General features: G+C 51.2%; 6 protein-coding genes and 1 non-coding gene across 7 annotated transcripts; 3 read left to right on the forward strand and 4 right to left on the reverse strand.

Annotated features, from left to right (window-relative positions):
- Positions 1-50: 50 nt before the first annotated feature.
- On the reverse strand, positions 51-1,772 carry QC764_101565 (uncharacterized protein). Its single transcript, XM_062941382.1, has 2 exons — positions 1,064-1,772; positions 51-1,009 (listed from the first exon to the last, which is right to left on the reverse strand). The coding sequence occupies exons 1-2, from the start codon at positions 1,259-1,261 to the stop codon at positions 89-91; spliced, it is 1,119 nt and encodes a 372-aa protein (XP_062804226.1). The 5' UTR covers positions 1,262-1,772; the 3' UTR covers positions 51-88.
- Positions 1,773-2,507: 735 nt separating this feature from the next.
- QC764_101570 (uncharacterized protein) lies at positions 2,508-4,052 on the reverse strand (the record flags this gene model as incomplete). Its single annotated transcript, XM_062941383.1, has 1 exon — positions 2,508-4,052. One exon carries the CDS (start codon positions 4,050-4,052, stop codon positions 2,508-2,510), a length of 1,545 nt encoding a protein of 514 aa, XP_062804227.1.
- Positions 4,053-4,579: 527 nt separating this feature from the next.
- KIP1 (Kinesin-related motor protein) lies at positions 4,580-8,882 on the forward strand. The gene is made up of 3 exons (XM_062941384.1): positions 4,580-5,269; positions 5,329-7,488; positions 7,539-8,882. The coding sequence occupies exons 1-3, from the start codon at positions 4,796-4,798 to the stop codon at positions 8,478-8,480; spliced, it is 3,576 nt and encodes a 1,191-aa protein (XP_062804228.1). The 5' UTR covers positions 4,580-4,795; the 3' UTR covers positions 8,481-8,882.
- Positions 8,883-8,903: 21 nt separating this feature from the next.
- On the reverse strand, positions 8,904-9,704 carry QC764_101590 (uncharacterized protein; the record flags this gene model as incomplete). Its single annotated transcript, XM_062941385.1, has 1 exon — positions 8,904-9,704. The coding sequence occupies one exon, from the start codon at positions 9,702-9,704 to the stop codon at positions 8,904-8,906; it is 801 nt and encodes a 266-aa protein (XP_062804229.1).
- Positions 9,705-10,335: 631 nt separating this feature from the next.
- On the forward strand, positions 10,336-10,447 carry QC764_0002100. The gene has a single exon. It is a non-coding gene; the product is annotated as a tRNA-Leu (tRNA).
- A 192-nt stretch (positions 10,448-10,639) lies between these two features.
- On the reverse strand, positions 10,640-16,927 carry QC764_101600 (uncharacterized protein). The gene is made up of 3 exons (XM_062941386.1): positions 14,793-16,927; positions 11,899-14,708; positions 10,640-11,835 (listed from the first exon to the last, which is right to left on the reverse strand). The coding sequence occupies exons 2-3, from the start codon at positions 12,044-12,046 to the stop codon at positions 10,754-10,756; spliced, it is 1,230 nt and encodes a 409-aa protein (XP_062804230.1). The 5' UTR covers positions 12,047-14,708; positions 14,793-16,927; the 3' UTR covers positions 10,640-10,753.
- Positions 12,824-13,270, forward strand: QC764_101610 (uncharacterized protein; the record flags this gene model as incomplete). The annotated part of the gene is made up of 1 exon (XM_062941387.1): positions 12,824-13,270. The coding sequence occupies one exon, from the start codon at positions 12,824-12,826 to the stop codon at positions 13,268-13,270; it is 447 nt and encodes a 148-aa protein (XP_062804231.1).
- Positions 16,928-22,382: the final 5,455 nt, after the last annotated feature.

Genomic DNA, 22,382 nt, shown 5'->3' on the forward strand with positions numbered 1-22,382 from the left:
GCTGTGTCAATTATTTTGTGGGCAGGGTGCACTCCACACTACAACTCCATCTTATATTTGAGAATGCAACGTCTTGTTTCTGCGGCTACTAGTAACTTCTCTCCCTCTGATACCTCCTATGTCTCCTCCTCAGAATACTTTCCACGTAGTGCTTCTTGCACTTGCGGCACGCTCTGCCTTTACAGGCAGGGCACTGTCGAGTACAACTCATCCACCCCTTCTTCACCCTTCCACAAAGGAAGCACTCAGCTCGTCCAAACCTCACGGCCCAGCCTGTGAGAGCATGGCGGCAGTAAAACGGTGCCTCTTCTGTTGCCACACTTTGAACTTCACTTTCAGAGTATGTTTGAGTGCTTTCGCTCTCTGAGTTCTGAGCACTTCGAACCGGCTCTTGGGTCGGAAATGCCTCCGTCCACAAATCGTCCTCTGCCCCCCTGAAGCTTTCCTGGTGTTGGTGAACCATCCTTTCGCTTTCTTCCACCCATCTTTGCCATCGTCTCCGCTCCCATTCTTCCCTTTGGCGGTTTCCTTCTCGTCTAGTTCGTTCGTATCTTTCGGCTCGCTCAGCTTGCAGAACTGCCTCGAGTTCCTCAATATGCCGAACTGCCCTAAGCCTCCGCCCCTCCCATTCCATTTCCCGTCGCCCTTGCTTTTGCCCTCTAAGCTTGTCTTTGGCCTCTGGTTCTTCTTGGTCCTTGGCCCTCCTTGAAGCGTCCTCGGCCTGTCTCTCTGCTTGGAGGCGGATCCATTCAGCCACAAATTCCCGTTGTCTCTTGGCTTCAAATCGATTCCACTCATTTCGAATCTTTTCGGGTCTTTCCGCTTCTCTCCGTGCTTTTCCCCGTGTGGTGATTTCCCTTTCAGAAGCCTCAATTTCTCGTCTTGCAGCATCCTCTTCTTCGGAAGCCAGCTTCCGGTAGCGGAACCACTCGACTCTAATACGAGGGTATTCTTCGTCGTAACGTGTGCGTTTGTCCTCATCGCGAAGGTAGTCATAAGCTTCTTGAACCTACCTCACTTGTCAGCGAATGCCAGAAATTGACAACATGAGGAGGTAACAAACCCTGCGGAACTCAGCCGTATCACCGTCGTTGCCTGGCCCCCTCTTGTCAGGGTGATGCTGCTTGATCAGCTTGAGCCAAGCGGCCTTGATATCCCTTCTCTCGATGTAGGTGTGTTCGTCGTCAAAGGTCGGGAACCCGAGATCAAAGTAGTAATCTGGCTTTGCTGGCTCAACGTTGGTAGGGTATATGGGGACCATGATTGCTTGACTGTCTCATTGGCATTGCTGAACGCGAGAGAAAGGGGGTATCGAGGAGATCTTGATGAGTAAGGAAGGCCAACGACCCAGTCGTTGCCAAAGGAAGTGTGAGGATTTGAACTGAAAACTCTTCACGAAAAATGAAGCCAGCCAGCTGGGAGCGTTGATGTCGGATGGAGCCATATTATAAATTCATCTTATCTATGAGATATCTATTGTTGATTTCTTTGTCAATAGGAGCACTATCTGGATAACTGAGTGGGACTTGCGCAATACGAAACCTCGAGATGGGACGAACAATGAGCGCATCTGAATGAATGGCACAATTCATTCCATTGTGCCAACGCACGGAGCATGCTCTTTAGCCATGATATCTTGAGGCATTGTCCTGTTCAGGTGTGTTATAGGCAGGTAAGACCTTCAATGAAGGTTGATGGGGTTGGTGAGTGATGAATTTGGTCATGGTGAACTGAGCCTGGTTTGGTGAAATGTCGGTGAAAACTCAACTGTACTGCTTGATAAAAGCTGAGAAGAAAAGATCGGACGGGTGCCATGAAAAAGTGGAAATTTTTGCCCAGTAATTATAGCGCGCGAGCAAGAAACCTAGTACATTGGAACAGGAACTGGGAAGGGGCGTTTATTGCCCACACTTCTCGGTGCCTGATCAAGCCTGCCCAAGCTCACGATGTTATACGCATATTTCCCCCTCACGCACATTTCTTTCTCTTCATTATCTGTCTCGCATCTTTCAGCAGCTTCTCAATGCCATTATGCTCCCAAAATACCTTTCATAAATCCGCTTCGACGCTTCGAACTATAATCAACAAGCCTCAGAAGACAACTGACAGGCCTAAAACTAGTTGATAAGTCTCTAAGAAAAACAAAAAGGTCGTTAAATATAGCTTATAAGGCGTTAAAAATAATCAACAAGCCATTATATTTTTAATAAGCCCTTAAAGATGGCCAATATGTATTTATGGTCATCTTGCAGGTTTTGTATCACAGTCTCTTTGTTTCTGTCCACCACCTAGGTCTACAAAAAGATTTATTTAGCGCTGACCACCAATATATCGGCAGGTAAACAGCAAAGTGTTGGCATAAGTTTCCTGCAAATTGTGTAAACACACCGAACCCAACTATCCGACAAAACCCAGGATATCTACCTCCTCAAAGCTGAACATCATTCGCTGCCCCAAACGCCTTTCCATGGTTCGAGCTCTTAGGGGGGAAGGAGAAAAAGGCGCCATTAAAAGACGGTAACAGCACTCACAAACCCACTTCTCAACACCTCAAACACCAAGCCCGGGTACCCATACAGTGTTGTCGTAGAGTCCTCGCCCCCCTCAAACTTCTTACCCATACCGGCCCCGGGTTCTTCCCACCCGCCCAGCATCTCTATACTGCTGCCTGGCGAATCACCCCAGCCGCGGTTCAGGACCATACCCCTCTGCTTCTGCTGGGCTTCGCTCTCCGAGGCATACATCGACTTCCACTCCCCCTTCAACTTCTTCTCCAGATCTGGAAAGTATGTCTCCGAATTTGGCACCTTGTCATCGTCATCTCCCTTGGCAAGATAGGCAATCTCCCACCTACACCGGCGGTGCCGGTTGAACGGATAGGAACCCGGCACGTTGCCGTGCAAGATCAGCTTTGTTGCCACCTGTCGGTGAGGGTTTGTGGATCTGACAAGTGGTCCAGGTAGTGACTTGCCGCTTGACGAAGGGGGAGTCTCTGACGGCTCTGTGGGCGTTGAAACCAGGATATCAAACCCAAGGTAAAAGTAATTGTAGAAACACTCCCCTGCTACATTAACAGCTTCGTCCTCGACAACCTCCTCCTCCTCCTCGTTGGATTGATAGCCGTCAGAGTGGTTCAGAGATGACTGGTCCGTATCCGTCATGTCGTCCTTGAGATCCTTGCCGTTTGGTCTCCCGGCTGCGTTGCTTGCTGTCCTCAACTTATGGATGTACATGCGCTGGTCATTCTTGCGATATATAGCATCTGGGGGCCCCAGTTCGGCTACTAATTCCTGAGGGGTAGTCTCACCGAAGAATATCCAGAACGAGTTGTTGGTCCATTTCCGAAAGAGCTGTACTTTACCACCACCGTGGAGTTTCACAAGCGACACCTCATCGGGGCAGACATCTTTACCCTTGTTTAGAGGGGCGAAAGTCTTGATGCTGGGGAGCACTTCTGTCCACATTGTCTTGCGAGCCTGTGCCCACGAGTCACCACTGAAGATGGCCATGGATTGGGGCACCGCCGTGGATGACAGCAAAGAGACAACATCCTTATTTGGCGAATACTGGGTCGTTTTCATGGGAAAGACGAAACCCACGCCCGGGTACGAGAGGATGTACAATCCAGCATTTCCAGGCTTCTTCACGAACTCTCCACCATAAGTAGGGCCCAAGAAGCGTTGGTAAATGTGTCGGAATGTTGGTTCGGGTGTGCTGTCGGCCGCGGGGAGATCGCTCGGTGGCCGGACAAGGTCTCGCTCTTTATCATTTGCTGGCTTGAAGAATATGTGGTTTTTCGTAAAGTCGATGACTTCGATTAATCGGAGTCGTTGTTCTGGCCCGTCAAATTGCAACCGGAGACCGTTGGCCGGTAAGCCAACGATGGTTTCCTTTGTGACTGGAATTTTTGAATCGTAGATCAAGTCGATCTTGGGGAAACGTTGTGGTTCGGCTTTGATTCGTGTCAATATGTCATGGAGTGAGGCCCCGAGAACAAGAAATCCAAGGGCCCGCCCCGGATACAACTGAGCGGAGAAGAGGGACGACGACATTGCGAATAGCTTTAGCAGTGGATTAACGCCAGAAGTATTGATGGATGATGCTGATGCAAAAAGCAGACGCCTAACCTCGTAGGGAAGACGAGGACTCGAGCGCCGTACTTGATGGAAAGAGTACTTCGTAACCAAGACAAGTTCCAAAAGATATGTCGATGCGACGCAAGAGACAATTTAAGATAACTGGATCACTCGTGACAAAGGCACTGGAATATTGTAAAACTTTGCTTGCAGCCACTGAGCAGCTGGCGGGATCACGAGGCAGTCGCGCTGGAGCTCAGTGCTCACATGGGACGGACGGTGTAGGGGATCGCTCCAGCGGTACGTCATCCCGGCAGACAGATAAGGATAGCGAACGATAACGAGCGATAGAGGGGCAGGTGGGGTCTAATCCGCAGCTGTCACTTGGCGGAGAAGTAAGCCGAGTTGGTTGCTGCAGCAATAGCTTCTTGGCCTGCAGAGTTGTTTACGATCGCGCCCTCCAACCCCGGTCCAGGTCCCCACTTCGGGACATGCCATTTTTGCAATGGCAGCAGCGACGTGGATGAGCCACAGACCACACCCTGTTCCGCAGCAAAGAGGCACCAAGGCTCATCACTGTTGAGACCCTGTCTTGGAGTTCTGGGTGGCTTTTAGTTTTTGTGGTTTTTTATGATATCCAGTCTTTTCTTTTCCCGTCACACCAACACGCGACTAAACAAACACACGAGAACAAGCAGCACGATACCCGGCTCCTTCCCATGGAGCGCCGAAATACCTCGATGGCGCCTCCACCCTCGAGGGCCGGAGGCGCTGCCAGTCGATCGAGCATACGGCCACCAGCAACTCGAGGAGGAGCTAGACCAGGCGTAACGCGGCACGCGTCTTCAGCGATGTCGCGACTTCAACGACCATCCTCACCAACCGAGTCGCTGATGTCGGTAGCAACGACAGCCACGGCAGGCGCTAAGCGCAAAGAACGCGATTTCGACCCCGACGATGGAGAGGCTACCAACATCAACGTTGTCGTGCGGTGCCGAGGGCGCAATGAGCGGGAGGTCAAGGAAAATAGCGCTGTGGTCGTTGGAACGGAAGCGACAAGAGGGAAAATTGTTGAATTGTCAATGGGTCCAAACGCGGTCAGCAACAAGACATACAATTTCGATCATGTTTTCTCGCAGGCGGCCGATCAGGTTATGGTGTTTGAGGATGTGGTGAAGCCGATTTTGGACGAGGTAAGGAGTGTCAGTAACGCGCCGGAGATATCCGCTGACCATGATACCACGATGCGCAGATGATGTCTGGCTATAACTGCACAATTTTTGCCTACGGTCAGACGGGCACCGGCAAGACGTACACGATGTCAGGCGACATGACGGAAACGATGGGCATGCTGTCTGATAATGCAGGCATCATTCCCCGAGTGCTTCAAGCCCTGTTCGCTAAGCTCGAGCTGGAGGAGAAGGACCATTGTGTGCGCTGCTCCTTCATCGAGCTGTACAACGAAGAACTACGGGATCTGCTCGGTACCGATGAGAGCACCAAGCTCAAGATTTACGACGATAACTCGAAGAAGGGTCACTCGACCACGATGGTTCAGGGAATGGAGGAAAGGCATATCTTGAGTGCGACGGACGGTCTCAAATGGCTCCAGGAGGGTAGTTTGAAGCGCCAGGTGGCAGCCACAAAGTGCAACGATCTCAGCAGCAGAAGTCATACCGTGTTTACGATCACTCTATATGCCAAGCGTCAAACGGGCGAGAATGGAGACGATTACTTGATGGCAGGCAAGCTGAATCTGGTCGATCTGGCTGGTAGCGAGAATATTCAACGATCCGGAGCAGAGAACAAGCGCGCTGCTGAGGCGGGACTTATCAACAAGAGTTTGCTTACCCTTGGGCGAGTAATCAACGCCCTGGTCGATCGAAGCCCTCATATCCCATACAGAGAGTCGAAGCTCACTCGTCTACTGCAAGACTCGCTAGGTGGACGGACAAAGACATGCATTATTGCCACAATATCGCCAGCAAAGGTCAACCTTGAAGAAACGATATCAACACTGGATTATGCGTTCAGAGCAAAGAATATCCGAAACAAACCACAGCTCAATGCGTTGATCAACAAAAAGACACTGTTGCGAGACTTTACCACCGAGATTGAACGGTTGAAAGGCGAGCTCATCGCCACCCGTCAACGAAATGGTGTCTATCTATCGAACGATGCATACGAAGAATTGACAGTGCAGAACGAGTCTCGCAGAATCTTAACGGAAGAGCAAGCTGCCAAGATAGAGACTTTGGAAAACAACCTGCGCAACAAGGTGCAGGAGCTGTTTTCCCTGACATCGAGCTTCGTGGGACTGAAGAAGGACCACGAGGGAACACTGGGACAATTGGACGATACCAAGGGCGTCCTGGAGCAGACCGAGATAGTGTTGGCGGCTACCAGGAAGGGACTGGCGGAGGAGACACATATTCGAAAAGCACACCAGGCAACCGAACATCGGTTGACAGCTGTTAGCAATGAGCTCCTCAACTATCTTGGGAGGACGGTTAATGACGTCGATGGCTTGCATGCAAAGAACCAACGAAAGTCGGATCTTCATGATTTCAACCGGGAAACATGGGGCATAGCACAGGCTCATGTCACGGATATCACGGAGATGGTGGAAAGTCGCATCGCGCAGTTCCGAAAAGGGCAGGAGGACCACATTTCGAATATTTCCGGCCGTATGCAGGATTTTGTCCAGGAAGAGCTTGAAAAGCTGACCAGCACACAAAACTTTCTTGACGAAAACCTGGCTTTGTTCACCGAATCCAAGCAACATCTTTTGGAAAGGAAACAGCAATCCAAGGAGGAGATGGATTCAGTACTCGAGGAGATCAAGGTTGTGCGAGACAATGTGAAGCAAAGGGTTGGTGAAAGCCTCCAAGCCATTGCTGGTGCTGCGGAGAAGATTGCTGGAGATGTCCTTAGCGAGCTGAGCACCTTCCACAACCAGCTCCACACGTCTTACAGCTCTCTTGGGAAGGAATTCAAGGGGATATTTGAAGAGCTTTTGGGGAATATCAGTGCTCAAAAGGCAGAGTCTGATAGGCTCAGACAAGAACTGGAGGCAGCAACGCAGACGATCGTTGAGTCTAACGAGTCCGTGTCGGACAGGATACAGGAGGTTTTGGAGGAGGAAAGGAAACAGGCGGCCATTGAAAGGCAACAGTTGTTGTCACAGATCACTAGGCTTATCAACTCGCAGGCTCAGCTGCAGGAGTCTCGGTTGGTTGATAAGGCGTCTGCTATCCAGGACAGCATCAAGGACACAAATAAGACGTTCAAGAGCAACGTTGCGGGTTACAGAGAGGGTATGAACGCATGGAACGCCAAGGATAGCCAGCTTCTGGAGGAGATTGCGCAGTCGAGAGATGTGCTCAAGACCAGGCTTAAGGATGACTGGACGGTATGTTATTTTCTGCAAGTTAATCAGGGACTGGTACTGACGTTTTCCAGGCTGCGAACAAGCACAGTACATCGATCCAGGAGACGACCAAATCTGTACATGCAGAGACCGTTCGTGTTGTCGACGAGCAGCTGGAAGATCTCGACGTTCAAATGCAAGATCTCGACGACTTTGTCACCCGTGCCAAGTCCTATAATGCCCAGCAGAGCGAGCACCTTTCCGAAGCCGTATCAAATCTTAACAACACTGTTGAGCAGTCCTTTGATAACATTTCCGGACATTGTAAGGCGACGTTCGGCAGAGTTGAGGATCTTGGTCAGCAGATGGAAGTCGATGTCCAGCGATTCCACAACGACCTCGCACCCCTCGACGAAGAGGTTATTCAGCCACTGTCGGAGCTCAGAGAGGACATCAGAGCCACCGAGTTCAAAGAGTACGAGCCGACGGGGACAACTCCCCCGAAGGTCCAGTACCAGTACCCAACCGAACTTCCTCAGACAGCCGACCACGCCGCCTTGTTGGCTGATATGCGCGATACTCCAACACCGAGCAGAGGCGCCCCCGTCAGCAGCGTCCTGCCCAATGTCGGCTTCACACCACCATCAGCTGTCAGAACGCCCTCCCGCCTGCCAGTTGGATTAGCTTCCCCGAGCCGTTTCTCGGAAAGCACCAGCAAGATCCCTCCCGGTGGAAGTCTTCGAGAAGTCAACCCCAACGTGCCGTCCAGCGCTACGACCCCCAACAACACCAACGCTCAGGTTTTCGATTCGGCATCTAGTGTTTTGTCGCTTCCGACTGTTAAGGAGGGCGGGGACGACGATGTGACGATTACCAAGCTCAAGGCACCCGCAGCTACTGGTCCGCCAAGGACGAGGTCGTCGAGGCTGGCGAGGAAGCCGATGGGCGGGGTGGGACAGGGACCGGAAAACATTCCGCCTCCTGCGGCTGCGATGAGGAGTTCGACTAGGAGGAAGAGTCCGCGGTTGAGGTGATTTGGGTCAACCATTCGTTCTTCGTTTTCTTTTGTGGGATTGGTTTTGATTGTATGGAGTTGGAAGGAATTGTGAGTTGGTGGGTGAATAAGTATATAGTGGCTATTACTGAGGGTCTTCGGTGGTGAAAAGGGGCAGAGTGGGAGGAAAAGTAGGACAAGTTGTTGTTGTTGTTGTTGTTGTTGTTGTTGTTGTTGTTGTTGTTGGTTGTTGGCTACTCATTATGGGTTAGGATTGTATATGGTTTTTTTGCTGCTGTTTTTTTTCCTTCATTCGAAGGCAAAGCAACTGATACCCCCTTTTTGTCGAGTTAAATATGGATTGTTACACGTCGGTGTGGATGGTCGGGTTCGTTCATATGAAAGTGAAAGAAGTTTTGTATATTTTCTATCAAACTCTCATCATTGTGCAAATTTGGTCTGATCAGTTTTGCTCCTTTTCCAACTCGGCAAACTGTCTTTCCACCTCTTCGGCAAAATCTCCCAAGGTCTCAAACGTCCACTCGAAGGCTACCTTGCCCTCGCGGGACAGCTCCTCCAGGTTGCCGCCCGTGCCGTAGTTCTTGGGATCAGTCCCCCCTCTCGCGATAAACACGCTCCTCAACCCGACCTCCTTGGCAGGCACATGATCAGCCGTCAGACTCCTCGCCACATGGAGCAGTTCCCCTTTGGCCTTATCCACCCCCAGCTCCTCCCTGGCGTGTTTGAACAAGTACTCAAAGTTATGCAGGGAGGGTTTGTAGCTCCCGATTTTTTGCGCGGTGTACACCGCATCAAATCTCACCTTGCCCTTCAGGGAATTGCTGATCGTTGATGCGATGTTGTCGTCGTTGACGTTGGAGAGGACGATGAGCTTGTAGTGCTTGGCGAGAATTTGCAGCGCTTGGATGGTGTCGGGGAAGGGAGACCAGCGGCCGGGTCCGGAGCCTGCGTTGAGGGCGTCGGACTCGTCAAAGGGGACGTTGACCTCGCGGGCTAGGAGGCGGAAGCATTCGGAGAGGGTGAGGTTGTAGGGGAGGGTGGGCTGGGTTTTCCAGAGGTGGGTTTGGTGGTGGTCGAAGCGTTGGACTGCGGAGAGGGGGGTTGCGTTGAGGGGGTGGGAAGGGGGGAGTTGGGAGGTTATGGGAGTGAGGTCGGTGGTGAGGCCGGTTTCCCAGTCTATGAGGGTGCCATAGCAGTCGAAGGAGAGGGCTTTGAAGGTTGTGAGGGGGGGTGGTGGTGACATTGTGGGTGAGTAAGGGGATAGTGAGAGTGAGACGCTGAGTTGGAGGGGTGATACGGAGACTTTGAACTTTGAGGCAGAGGAAGCAGATAGAGGTTTATATGAAAATGCCAATGGGCATCATGTGATGATATCATGTGTTACCTTATTGCCGGTCAAGAGGATCTCGCCTACAATGTACACCCGCACTATCACCGTACATGTCCAGGCACTTGACCTGATTTGGGCCGGCGAGCAACAGTCTTGCAGTTTGCACCATCAGCTTTCCCTTTCACTGGCCGGCCGACTCACACCTGCCTTCCTGTTCCGGCTGCAACGCTGCCAATAATTGTGGGCTCGACCTTCCTATATGTCTTCTGAACCCCTTCCTTCGATAACCACCACGGTGTTAAAACGGACATACAACGCCACACGGATATAAGCGCACGCCATTTTCCAACGAAAAGGCATGCCCAGAACAATGCGTTTCCACATATGTGTTCAACAACTTAGTTTCCTCGATCGCGAGCATCATGAAAGGCGCATGTTTTCCCGTGGAGGAAGTGCAAAAAATGGAAGGGCCCCCTCACTCGCTCCTTCCAATTGTCATCAGTATTAAATGCTATCACGACATGGCAATTCTAACAAATCATACGGTGAGATGGCCGAGCGGTCTAAGGCGCCACGTTAAGGTCTTCCTTAATCAACATCTTCTAGCAAAGATTCCGTGGTCCGAAAGGGCGTGGGTTCGAATCCCACTCTCATCATACTCTTTTGCTACATTCTCCAGTACCTCTTTTTTGCATTCTCCACTTATGTGCTCTTGCAAACCTGATTCATGGCTGGGATGTGTGTGGTGATGGTGCATCTTTTTGTCTTGATTTGAGAGCTTGCCGGGGCTTGATATGACAAGTATGGATATATGAGAGATCAGACCAACTCGACGAGGCACCAAATCAATGACAACATGTGAGACTTATACATTGTGTGTCGTTGCTTCTAAATTCTTTGAGGGGAATCATTTTGTAAACCTTTCTAACCCGAGTTCAGCCCTGAACGCCGTCTATGCTTTTTCATAGTTCATCAAACATGCTTGAGAGAAACGCCCCAGCGGCACCCAAGCCACCCACTGCGAGAACAGGCTGATCCCATCGTTGTACCAAGGCTCCGAATCGTGGCAAGGTCTGCCAATACCAGATAGCAGCGCCCATTGTGAGAGCTGTTATCCCAAGTCCTGCGAAGACCAGTCTGTCCCAACTAGGCCCCTGTTTGACGCCTTTGTATTCCAGCACTTGTCTCCTCCTCTTTTCAGCCCACCACCTTCTCCACACCTCTCCGATCCATGGCACTTCATACATAACTCCATGCCCAAGTCTCTGGTAAAGCTTGAGCCCTAAACCATGTGCCTCCGTCCCCTCGTCGACCCAAGGCAAACTCTCCCATCCTCTTGGTCCAGGACCAAAAGTCTCCCTCCCATAGTCTTCCACAAACTCAACCAGCCCCGTATACTTTTGCCTTGTCACCTCCGCCAACCACCTCCTCGGCACCCCCTCATCAACAATCATCAAACTAACCCACCCCAACACAGCACACCTCGCCCCCATCGTCAACTTGGCCCACTCAACCTCCCCAATAACATCCAGCACATCCTTGGCCAACCCCTCCAACTTAATTCTCCTCTTCTCCTCCGGCGTCATAACCTCCCCAACCGTACTCGGCCCCCTCGTCAAACTAGCCGGGATGGATATCCACCCCGCCCTCCTCGCAGCATCAGCTTCTTGTTCTTCCTTTTCCGTCTCGACGTCCGTGTCAAGCGATGACATGCCTAGGTGTTCCGCCCGGGCAGACATTGTCTGTCGGAGCTGGGCTGGTTCTGTCCATGGCAGCGGCATAGGCAGGATCTTGCTGTAGGCTGGGCGGGTGCTCGCTGCCCAGTTGGCGGAGGAGACGTAGAGGTAGAGGGCTATGAGGGGGGTTGCGTTGGCGGATAGGAATGTGGTGTAGGCTTTGCTGTCGGCTTGGATGGTGGGTGTTGGGGGTGGGAAGGTGGCATCGTGGAAGGAGGGTGGGGGGTGGGTTTGGAGGTGGCGGAGGATGGAGGTGTAGCCTGATATCCAAGTTCGGTTGGATGGGTCGTGGAGGGCGGGGAGGTGGTCTGTATGTTTGTGTGAGTTAGTTATAGCTTCTAGAAAAGAGGGAATGGCAGGGCCAAACATACGGGTTGGTACAGCTGAGGGGCTGGATTGTATGAGTTGGTAATCGGCTTTACTTGTGGTCTGAGCGAGATAAGCGATGGCGGCGATACACTCTGCATCGATGGACGGCAGCCCGAAGGCAGGGCCCCAGACGTAAAGCTGGAGGGCCATGATACTGATTTTTCAGAATAACGCACCCACCAGTCGTAAATAATTTACGTCGCGCACCTCAATGACCAACAGCTTGGAGCGTGTTGAGAGAATGCACGTCCTCACGTGGCGATAAGAGCTTACCCCTCCATTCAGGGTCCTCATAAACTGGACTTTTTCCAGAAAACAGCAGGGCTTTGGTTTCGGAAATCGTAAATTCAGAGTGTGAGGAAGATTTCGTTCCCGCTCCTGCCGCTGCGCCCAAACAACTCCACCAGCACCGCCCGGGAGAGATCATCGGCACCAGATGCATTGTCAGCAGCATGAACCCCAATTTCACTCGTTTCAGCATCCCACACTTCCTCTCCGATCTCGTTCCTGTCACTTCTTCCTGTCAACTTGAAGCGATGCGCGTGATCAACCTCAAACCAGACTACCTAGAGCTCCGTAAAACAAAATACCTCAAAGGCTCTGGTCGGCAGAAACCGAGTTTCATGTGCCCGAGATCGCATCAATCACAGTTGCCAAAAACCTGTCAATGACGTATCTCCCTTCTTGTCAACCACTTCAACCCCTGGGATCTAGCCTCTTTTTCCCTTCTTCTTGGCCACTTTTGTTGCGCCTCGGCAACCACCACCACTGAGCACTGATCACCGCCGAGCCCAAAAGTTCCGACAGACAAGAACGCAACCAAACTTCGCTCCTCCAAAGAAAGAAGCGCCCCTTTCCCAAAAGGGGCAAAAAGGGGACAGTTCCATTTTCGACAATGTCGCTTTCCATTTTCGTTCAGCTTCAACCATGCCTCATCAAGACAAGACTCAATCTCGTGAGCACAAACCACCCCCAGGAAAATGGTCGGTCTTGGGGAGTCTTGGAGGGTCTTGGACCAGCGCTTGGTATCATCGTCAGCTCGTAAAAGTCGCCAGTCTCAGTCAGGAGGACGACATATCAACCCCGAACTCCGTTCCCGTTCGCGGGCCACGTTTCCGCCCGAATCTATCCGCTACCCAAGATCAGCTGCTCCATTCACAAGTGCTTCCTCTTGAACCCTCAACCACTGATGATCCTACGGGGCATCAAATAGATGGTTGGGCTTGGCTCCGCCCCCTTCGGCTTCGGATGCGGGGGGTTGGTGGTTGGGCGGAGGATGCTACTGCACGAAATAATTTAACAAACATGCAGGTCATGGTCTTGAAGGTCTCAACATCGAGCCACTTTTGGGGGTGGAAGAGTCAAGTAAAGTAGTACGATGTGTGGGATGATATCGTCGTGGCCTCCCCTTGGGGATCACATTCAGAAGGTAGGAAATATACCCGATCAAGACAACCCGAGCCGACCTGGAAATTGCTGCAGAGGCACACACAGCCTCCCTCTTTGGTGGTGATGATGGTTGGCTGAGTCGTCTCATCTTGAGAAGCAGCGAAAGCAACGCTGGTGACAGTGACAACAAATGCCGCCCGATCGACCGATATGCCCGCCGTCCGATGGCCGATCTCGTCTGCCTGATGAAAACCGTATCCACGTGGGTGACCTGTTGTTGAAAGAGGGAAAGTGAGAAGAGCCCCTCTTTGAGATGTGCTTGCGATGATGGGGTCCCCATTTCATGAATATGATATCGCGCACTGGCGATATCTCCTAGCCTCTCTCCCTTGGTCCAACTGTCTCACTAATACGATAACTAGTATCCGCCCTCAAGGAAGAAAAGCTCCTCTTTGATGTCATGTCATTCAAGCCCTTTCAATCCCATGCAAAAGTCCCGGAGCTATTGGCAATGCCATTGAGGTCCAAAACACAGATCAAGGGCCGTTTAAACTTGATCGCCCCTACTGTCCTGATGATACCCTACCCCTTCCACTTGTACGAAAACAGCCCGACCTTGCGAGATCGCGTTCGTCGTCCAAGCGCGAAGTACCGGCGGCTTTTGTGGGTTGGGTATCATGCTCTCTCTTTTCGTTTTCCGTACTTGCTTTTGCGCCCTTGGCTCGTAACATTTTGTCGCGTGCCAGTCGTGTGTGTCTGGGGGGAGGGATATGTACTTGAACAATACCCCCTCGCGGTACCATAATACAGTTGAGTTAACTCCAGGCACGCGAACCTGAAGTTTTTTGGCTAGGTAGGTAGGTTCCACCTTGACAAAAAACAAAAACATGCCCCAAAAAGAATAAAGTGTTGTTGCATGTGATCAATTTTTTTTGAGGGGGGGGGGATGTGTTTGCCGCCAAATGCGCGCCATAATAAGTTGAGAATGATGCAAGCCGATGTTGCAGTGACAGAGGGGGAGGGGGACCACCAGAATCATACATGACTCCACTGTGTATTTGAGAGGCAGAGAGAGAGACTTCAATTCGACAAGTTCTCAAACTGGATAAACAGTTTGAAGTCGGAAGGGGAAGGGGAAGGGGGTCGGTGGTGGATTGAACGACGAACCAAGACGTAGCAATTACCACTCTTCAACTGAGACCCCCACGCAATGTTCAGGCCGCCAAGTTGCAGAGAACCAAGATGAGGTTTTGATTGAGAAATGCATTGAATGCCCCGTGGGCCGATGAATATCGGGGGTGGATCATGGTGTTGAAACTCTCTTCTTGCGGATTTCCGCTTTCTGTTCTTCTTGCATGTGTCTGTGGATGAGGTGGGTGGACGGATGCTGGTGGTGGTTTTCTTGCGCTTCGGTCCCTGTGATCTATGGAGTCTCAAAAGATTAGCGCCAAATTGTCAAATAAAACCCGCGGCAGAATTACGATGAGATAATAAAAACAAGTTGTACCATGTTGGCGATTCATGAAGAACGGAGACACATTGGGCACAAATGCATGATATAGGATCTGTTGTTCAAAATATTGGGGGTTGGTAAATGGATAGTTTCTTGCATTGTTTATGTCGCTCTCATTCATGAACATGAGAATAGCGAAACCAGAAAACTAAAGCTCCTCCCAAAAAAAACAAAAAAAAACAGCTCGATGCAAATCTCATCATCGTAAATTGCTCTCTCCTTCTCATTCCCTTTCCTCCAATTCCATTGTGGGGTATCGGCGACCAATTGATAAAAACTCATGTGCGCCGTTTCCCAAAATGCTCCCTTGATTCATAGTGACGGTGGTGGTACAGTGGTGTAGAAAAATCCTTCTAATAATCCCCAAAGTTTGTTGTGCGATAAAAATTCATTCGTAACATTGGAAATCTTGCATGTCGTGTCGCGGTAGTGTGGGCAGTAGGAAAAAACGAAGACCCGTTGATTAAAGTCGATACTGTGGTGGTTGGTGGTATTACAATGTGATGATAAATTGTTGAAATCCGTCCCGGAGTGGTGGTCCGTCAGATGCCGAAAAGCCGAAGATAATTAGAATAAAGCGAAAGTGTGAAAGCTGGAAGAGGTGTGGATGTCTCCCAATGAGCCGGCTCTCGGGTGGAAGGATGGCAAGACAGTTCCTGTCGTGGTGTGCAACTGAACTGAAGGTAGTGGTGGTGGTGGTGGTGGTGGTGCCAGAAAAAGGTCGGCAATGGTACACAGCATGCTGAGTGTTGACGTAGCTGGGAGAAAAATGCTGGTAGGCCAATCAGGGCGAGAGCCTTTGGGTTGAGACGGGTGAAATGGCTATGTCGAGAATGGCTGTGGTGCATCATGCACGAAGCATGATGGCGTGCAGCTCACAGGCGTGGAATTCGTTGTTGTCGGAAACCAATGCGGAGACAGGAAAGCTGGCTCCGTTTTTGCAGCCTCGCATGCCCTTGACATGATTGCGTTCGGCCTGTCGAAATCTTCAAAGCGGATGTCGACCAGGCCTTTAGACCCATGGTGAAAGCGGTAGCAATGTGCTGTGAACCGTTGATATTCGAGTGGTGGTTGGTAGTTGAAGTTGATCGACTATCAACCCTTTAGCCCCTCTTGGGGAGAGGAGGCAGAGGGCGACTCGGGGGAGGGCCGGGGCAGGGGGGAAGCTGAGATGGTCTCTGAGAATCCATGGTGTAAGTCTGTTCGTTGTGGGCGGCCATTGTATGGGTGTTGAGGGGTGGTTGAGTGGGTGAGTGAGGTGGTGGTTGCTGGTGGTGGGAGTGGCTGGTAGATATATCGTTGACAAGAGAGCTTGTGATGCTTCAATATTCTGATAATGAACTGATCAGATTGTGTTGGCTGATGATGGTTCGAGATGGTGGGCTTGGTTGGGGGGTGGGAGGAGGGCAGAGGCTCCCTTATGTAGCAAGCTGCGAACTGATAATCTCAAGATTGCTCGCAAGCCAGGATGCGCAAGAACAGCTTCACGGACAGGGCTGTGGGCAGTGAGTCCCGGCCATCCCCTGGCATGCTGGGCAGATGGGTAACGAGTACCCTGTTCGGGTCCGGAGGTACCTGCGAGGCCCTCAGACGCTCACGTAATTTGGCTGTGTGGGGATCCATGAGTCAAGTCTCTCAGGCCACGAGGGAGGTACTGCGACCGGAAAAGCAGCAGAAAGTTGCGGTGACGCAGCCACGGCTTGGCAGTAACTCAAGGTTGCCAGGTTCTCGATGACCACCACGAAATAATGAAACACAGCATCACGCCCAGGGACTCCCTGTCGTTCATACAGCAACCCCTGCTCCGAGAAAAGCCACGGCTGCTGTACGTACCTTTCACTCCTTTTCGTTGCGCCATAACGTGAAATACTGAAATACAGGCTGCGTAATGCTGCGAAAATAACGCTGAAAATCAGAGAAGCGGTCGATGGCAGCTGACCGACGCATGACGGCCGCTCCATGGATACCCACCCGGCCGCTCCTCCGGCGACTGTGTCGTCAATCCGGCATTCAACATCAGACTCCGAAGCTATCAGCCGGCGGTTGGGCATCGTTGCGCTGTTCTTGGGCTTGGTGTCCCCGTTCCATAGTCCGCCCCCTCACCACCACCTCTCCTACACGGCTAGTAGTATCGTACGTGCTATTACAATCATACATCCTCTGTGTGAGTCCCAGAAAATAGATGTTGACGCTGCATTCGGCAGGAAAGCCGAGCCGCAGGACACGTTTTTCAGCGCGCAAACGGAAGCGTCCGCAGCACAGCGCATATCGCAGCGCATTGCCCAGCTCGAGACGCGTCTCTGCCATGTCCGAAAAGGGCGGCACACAGCGAGCTGAGAAAGGGGAAAGATCTGAAATTGAGGAATTGCAAATTTGGCACAGTACAGCGCAGGCTGGACCAACTCTAGCAACTCCGGTCGAAGCCTCGTCTTGTCCCCCTTTGCTCGATGCTCCACAGCCAATTTCACCGTGATTACCAAAGAATCCTCGAACGGCATTTGTTGGGAATTCCGCATTTGTGCGAGCAAAATTGCCCACGCCAGGGCTTCTTCTTCAGGGGGGCGGGGCCCATGTCAGCGCATCTTTCAGGGGCCGTACGCCCTGAAGGAGATTCGACTTTGCCGTCACCGTCACCCTTCCACGTCACTGTCACTGTAGACCTGGCTCAGGGGCTGGGCACCGAAACTACAAACGAAGCAAATGGAAAAATGACGGTGTACGGAGCAAATTAGAGACGCAAACGCAGCCTAGAGGCGGTGACAACTATCAAAGCAATGCCCAGCCCTTATTCCTAAGTATTTTGTATGCCCGAGGAAATTGACTTTAGCCCTACAATGTTTGAGAGAACGGAATTCCATCGGCGCAAAGAGCAAGTTCTGTTTCAGAAACAACCGTCTCTTCGATCTTGTGGTTGTCCGTCATTCCGCCAGGGGAAAGTTGAAGCAGCCGATGCAGGTCCAGGTCAGCTGGCCACCACACTGCAACCCATCCTTTTCGAAGAATCTTCTCATCGCCCTCGCCATCACGGACCGATCCCTGCCGCTCTCGTATCCTCCAAATCGGTGTCGCAAGACTGATGACCACACCATCGCACGTTTCTGGGCGCCTTTGCGGGTGCCGTTCATTGCGCTCGTGGTATATCAAAGCTTCCGAGAGATGACAAGTCATTACGGAACCACACAATTCGCCATGATCACGGCCGAATGATTACCTGAATCCGTTGTGCGTCGTGAGCCCTCATGGCACGTCGTTTCGTTTTCTGATCAGTGATATGGAAGTCTGGGGAAAATCCACTCGACAACAGCCGACCAGCCGAAGCATACCGAAATTGTTTGGATCTGATGACAGGCGGCACTTCAGCGCACAAGCCCTTGCTCCGATCTTCCACCCACCGGGCTGAGAGAGGTTGAAAGAGAAGTGGATTTTGGGGTTTTCTTTTCTTTTTCCTGCCCCTCCGGTGAGGCCGATGAGGGGTCCCCAGCTGCGGTTGGCAGCACAACAACAACTTTCTGCGTGTCATCATCTGGAGATATTCCACTTTCAGCCTTTGGTCCGTTTGGTTCGTCCTAGAAAAATGGTTCTCTCGAAGCGTAGCATCCAGCCTCGTCAGCATTCAGCTCCTTACAGCACGGCTCACCCTACCAGTACGGAACCACCGTAATTACAAGCCCAGTACCGTGGAGGAGCGGAACGGGAGAAAACGTCGGCTGTCCGCTCCGACGGTGGGCTCAACCTTCACACCCTCTTTTGTTTCTGACCTGGACGACATTCGCGAAGTGGTGTGGTGGCGGTCACCCAAAGTAGGCCACCATTTGGCGGCCTGCCTCTTCTTATCCAGGAACAGGGACAGGTGCCCATCGCGAGAGCTCGATTGGCCCAGTTGACATGAAGCCCCACGTTTTATCCAACAACAACATTGTCCCGACGCAAGGCTATCATTTCCACGTCTTATAACCCCGCACTTACATCCTCACGACATGCACACACTCACACCTCACATTTGAAAACTAAAACAGGGTTGGATTCATATGACTGAACTGATGACACCGCATTTCCATCTATATGTCGGTGTACGAGCCAGACTGTCGCCAGGCGCGGGGCACACGATTAGGCATTGGCTGTCAACCTAGCCATATCTTTCCCGTTTGGGCAACCCGATTCAACCCAACCCCGCCTTTTGGTTTTTATGAGGCATTCACCAAGTGTCTATTACTGGGGGGGCATACCGGACACACGATAAGGCCGGTATACTACAGGGTATAGTGACTCACATTCACACAGGGCACTTGGACGCGTTGTCAACTGTGCAACTCTCAACCAAGGCCCGAAGAGCCGGGATGTGTAATCGGTACGGAGTAAGCAAGGAAATTCGGAGGATTCAATGACAACCTCGATTTCATGGTACAGAGTATATAACAGAAAAAAATCCTGACGAGAATATGCGGCGGCCGCGGCACAGGGAAATCAACAATAAACAGAAAACTAAAACATAGTGTGACCTCCGGCATGAGGAAGATTGTTTGTTTCAATATGCAACCCGCCGAAACCACCGACTTCCATTACACATACGGATAACGTGGTCTCAGTCTCAGTTTCCCGACACGAAAGGTACACTCACTTAGACACCTCATGCAACTGCAATGTAATGCAATGCAGCAACGGGCCCGAGAAGAGTGCTTGGTGTTTCGTGGCCTGCGAGATTGTCCGCTTTTGGAATTTCTATATGACAGACTTTGCTCTGGTTCAATATGGCATTGATGGACGACTGTCGGCTGCAAGAGCGGCGGTATGAACACGGCGAAGAAAACAGAAATATCACAACCCATCACGGCTTGGGTTGGGAATTGCCTCAACAGCCGCCCAGTGTCGCCTGCGCTTTGACAGTCAAGACTCAAACGAGCGCTTATTTGAAGCATAGCTGTGCTACTATGGCATGGAACGGAGCAACAACTGAAAGACGACAGTAGCATTAACCGCGAGCCGCCGTCTTTCTCAGGTTCCGCGGCTAATTTGATCTTCCATGTGTCTGTTCTCACCTCGCCTCTTTTGTGCATACATGACATAGGACTGCAGCGCGCATCTCTCCGTATTTTTGGGACGGCGTAGCATCGCCAATAATTTGGGCGGAAGCTGAAGGCGGCGCAGCACTGCCGGGAAGCATTCTTTCCAGCACTTTTCCAGCCACCAGCATCTGTCAGTCATGATCTTTTTGGGGGAACACAAAGAATCAGGAGGGAACCGACAAGTCGACTTGGGCAACAAAACATGATCGGGCTTGGGAGCAACGTCAAAGGCCGCACGATAAGCGAGGAAGGAATTAGCCGATGCACTGTTCTTATTTCGTACATATTTCTCGATAGCCTTGCGCACTAAATAGCAACAAACATGTTATCATGTGTCAGCATCATGAAGACTGATACAGGACGATGTTCAGCACAACGCAAACTTTTTGATATTGGGCAGCTCTCGGTATCCAATGACACGCGAGTCCGAGATTCGGATCGCGGCCGCTCGGTAGATTGTTTCAATCAATTGTCGACACACCATCAACCTCCAAGGTGTCTGTTTGCTTTTTGCCCGCAAAACATTGGGGGCTCTTTTTGATGCAAGTAATTATCATGGCGAGCTGATATGCTGTATCACTCTCACTCAGCAGCAGGCATTATCTACAATGCTGGATGGCAACCCTTTCAATATACCTCGGCACCTACTCTTATCTCGGGTCCTCCATCTTCGTGTTCGTCTGCGCGTTGTTGATGATCATCACCGACTGCTCCCCAAAGCTCTCGAGATGGAGGGTATAATACGGGCTGAAATTCATCCCATCCAGGAACAACTCACCTTAGTGCTCACCTTCCCTTCGGCTTTCGGTGTAAGTCAGGCGGCGCAGTTCAGGTACCGTCGGGCGTCATCTCACCAACCACACACACCATATGAGAATTATCCTTCTCACCCACCCATCATCAGTCCCATCCACCTACATCCCCGCTCCCTCAGCTAGTTAGCTTCAGTTTTTGTGATGCCCGAGATCAACGTCAGCAACAAGGAAGCCACAACAACAACAACAACAAGCAGCACTTTCCCAATACGGAGATGGTTTCGTGAGAACGTCTGTGCATTTCCACCGTGGAAAACTGGAGACCGGAGACCGAGCCCGAAAACGCCCGCCGCCGAGTGACCCAGCAGCTTGGTACGGAAGGATGCTCCAACGTTCGTAAGACCGAAACCCCACATTCTTACAAACCCTCCCTGGCTACACCATCATCATAATTCATCACCACCCATAAACATCTTGTTTCATTTTTGGCCGGCTTTCCACAGCACCATCGCCGCAAACAGAGATTTCTGCATTCGCATTGCTACCATAGGCAGGAAAACATGATCATGCGTCGCAGGGCGAGCACGTGTACGATCCCGTGGACAAATCTGTGTAACCTTGTAATCCTCTTGCCCCTCATCTCTATCGGTTTGTTGATTGCCCCTCCCAAAAACACCAACAATCTCTCCGATGACGAATTCATCCCAAGAGAGGGAGAAAACTGATATCTTTCTTTTTTTTACTGTCTCGCCGATCCGGCTGAGTCGGGCGTTGTCAATCCTACGGTATTATTGCGTCTTGCAACCAACCACAACTTTGGGACCTGTCTTTGCCTGCATCAATTTCCGCCGATTGGTGTCAGAGAATCCATCATCTGACCCCTCCTTCCACTCGGACAGAGTTCCATGCATCCACAAACTCTTCGAAAGAAAAAATCCGGGAAGTTGGGCACGAACGGTTTCGGCAAAAGGCGATCTTCTTTTGCCTGCAAGCAAGCGGTGAAGAAGTGGATTGGTTCAAGTCTTGTGCTTTGTGATGCTGCAGAGTGTGATGATGGTGAAACTGGTGATTGCAATTTGCCTCAACGGCGGTGACAGTCGCAGAACTGCCTCATCAGAGAGGAGAAGGGCCCCAATTGGCTTCTCATACATACAGGCTTGTATGGTGGGGTGGGAAAATTACATTTCAACGATACATTACCTTCCGAACACCAAGAGTTTCCCAGCCTCGTAATTTTGATACAAGCTGAAAAAAGAATACACTGCCAAAACCGGGTGAAATTACCAGTAACCAAATGAACAAACCAAACGTGGAAACCTTCTAGAACATCTTCCGAACATTCCTGTCAGGAATTGTGGGGGCGGCTTTCAATTTCCTTTTTCTCCCTCCAACCCAACCACCTCCACTTGCCTCCACTGTGGGCATCACATGCAAAGATGCCAACCACCACACAAACGGCGGCATTCCTTGAATATTTTTTCCTTTGACATGAGCCTTTTTCTTGTTGATGTTGATATTTTTTTTCTCTTAAGCGCCGGAGGATGCGTTTATTTGATTCTTCACCGCTTGTCTGTGTCATATCGACATCGCAGCAGCCGCTTCACGTCCTGAAGATTCCAGACAGCAGGCATGGTGGTCCCTGTCTCACTTTTGACGTTGTTTTTGGTTGTTCCTCTCTATCTTCGGATGCCGGCTACGGGATTAATCTGTTCTCGTTATTACGAGGGATCTTGAAATACAGCCACCAGCCACTTTGCCTTGATTTA

Source organism: Podospora pseudoanserina, chromosome 1 (genome assembly GCF_035222485.1).
Source record: "Podospora pseudoanserina strain CBS 124.78 chromosome 1, whole genome shotgun sequence".
Lineage (NCBI taxonomy): Eukaryota > Fungi > Ascomycota > Sordariomycetes > Sordariales > Podosporaceae > Podospora > Podospora pseudoanserina.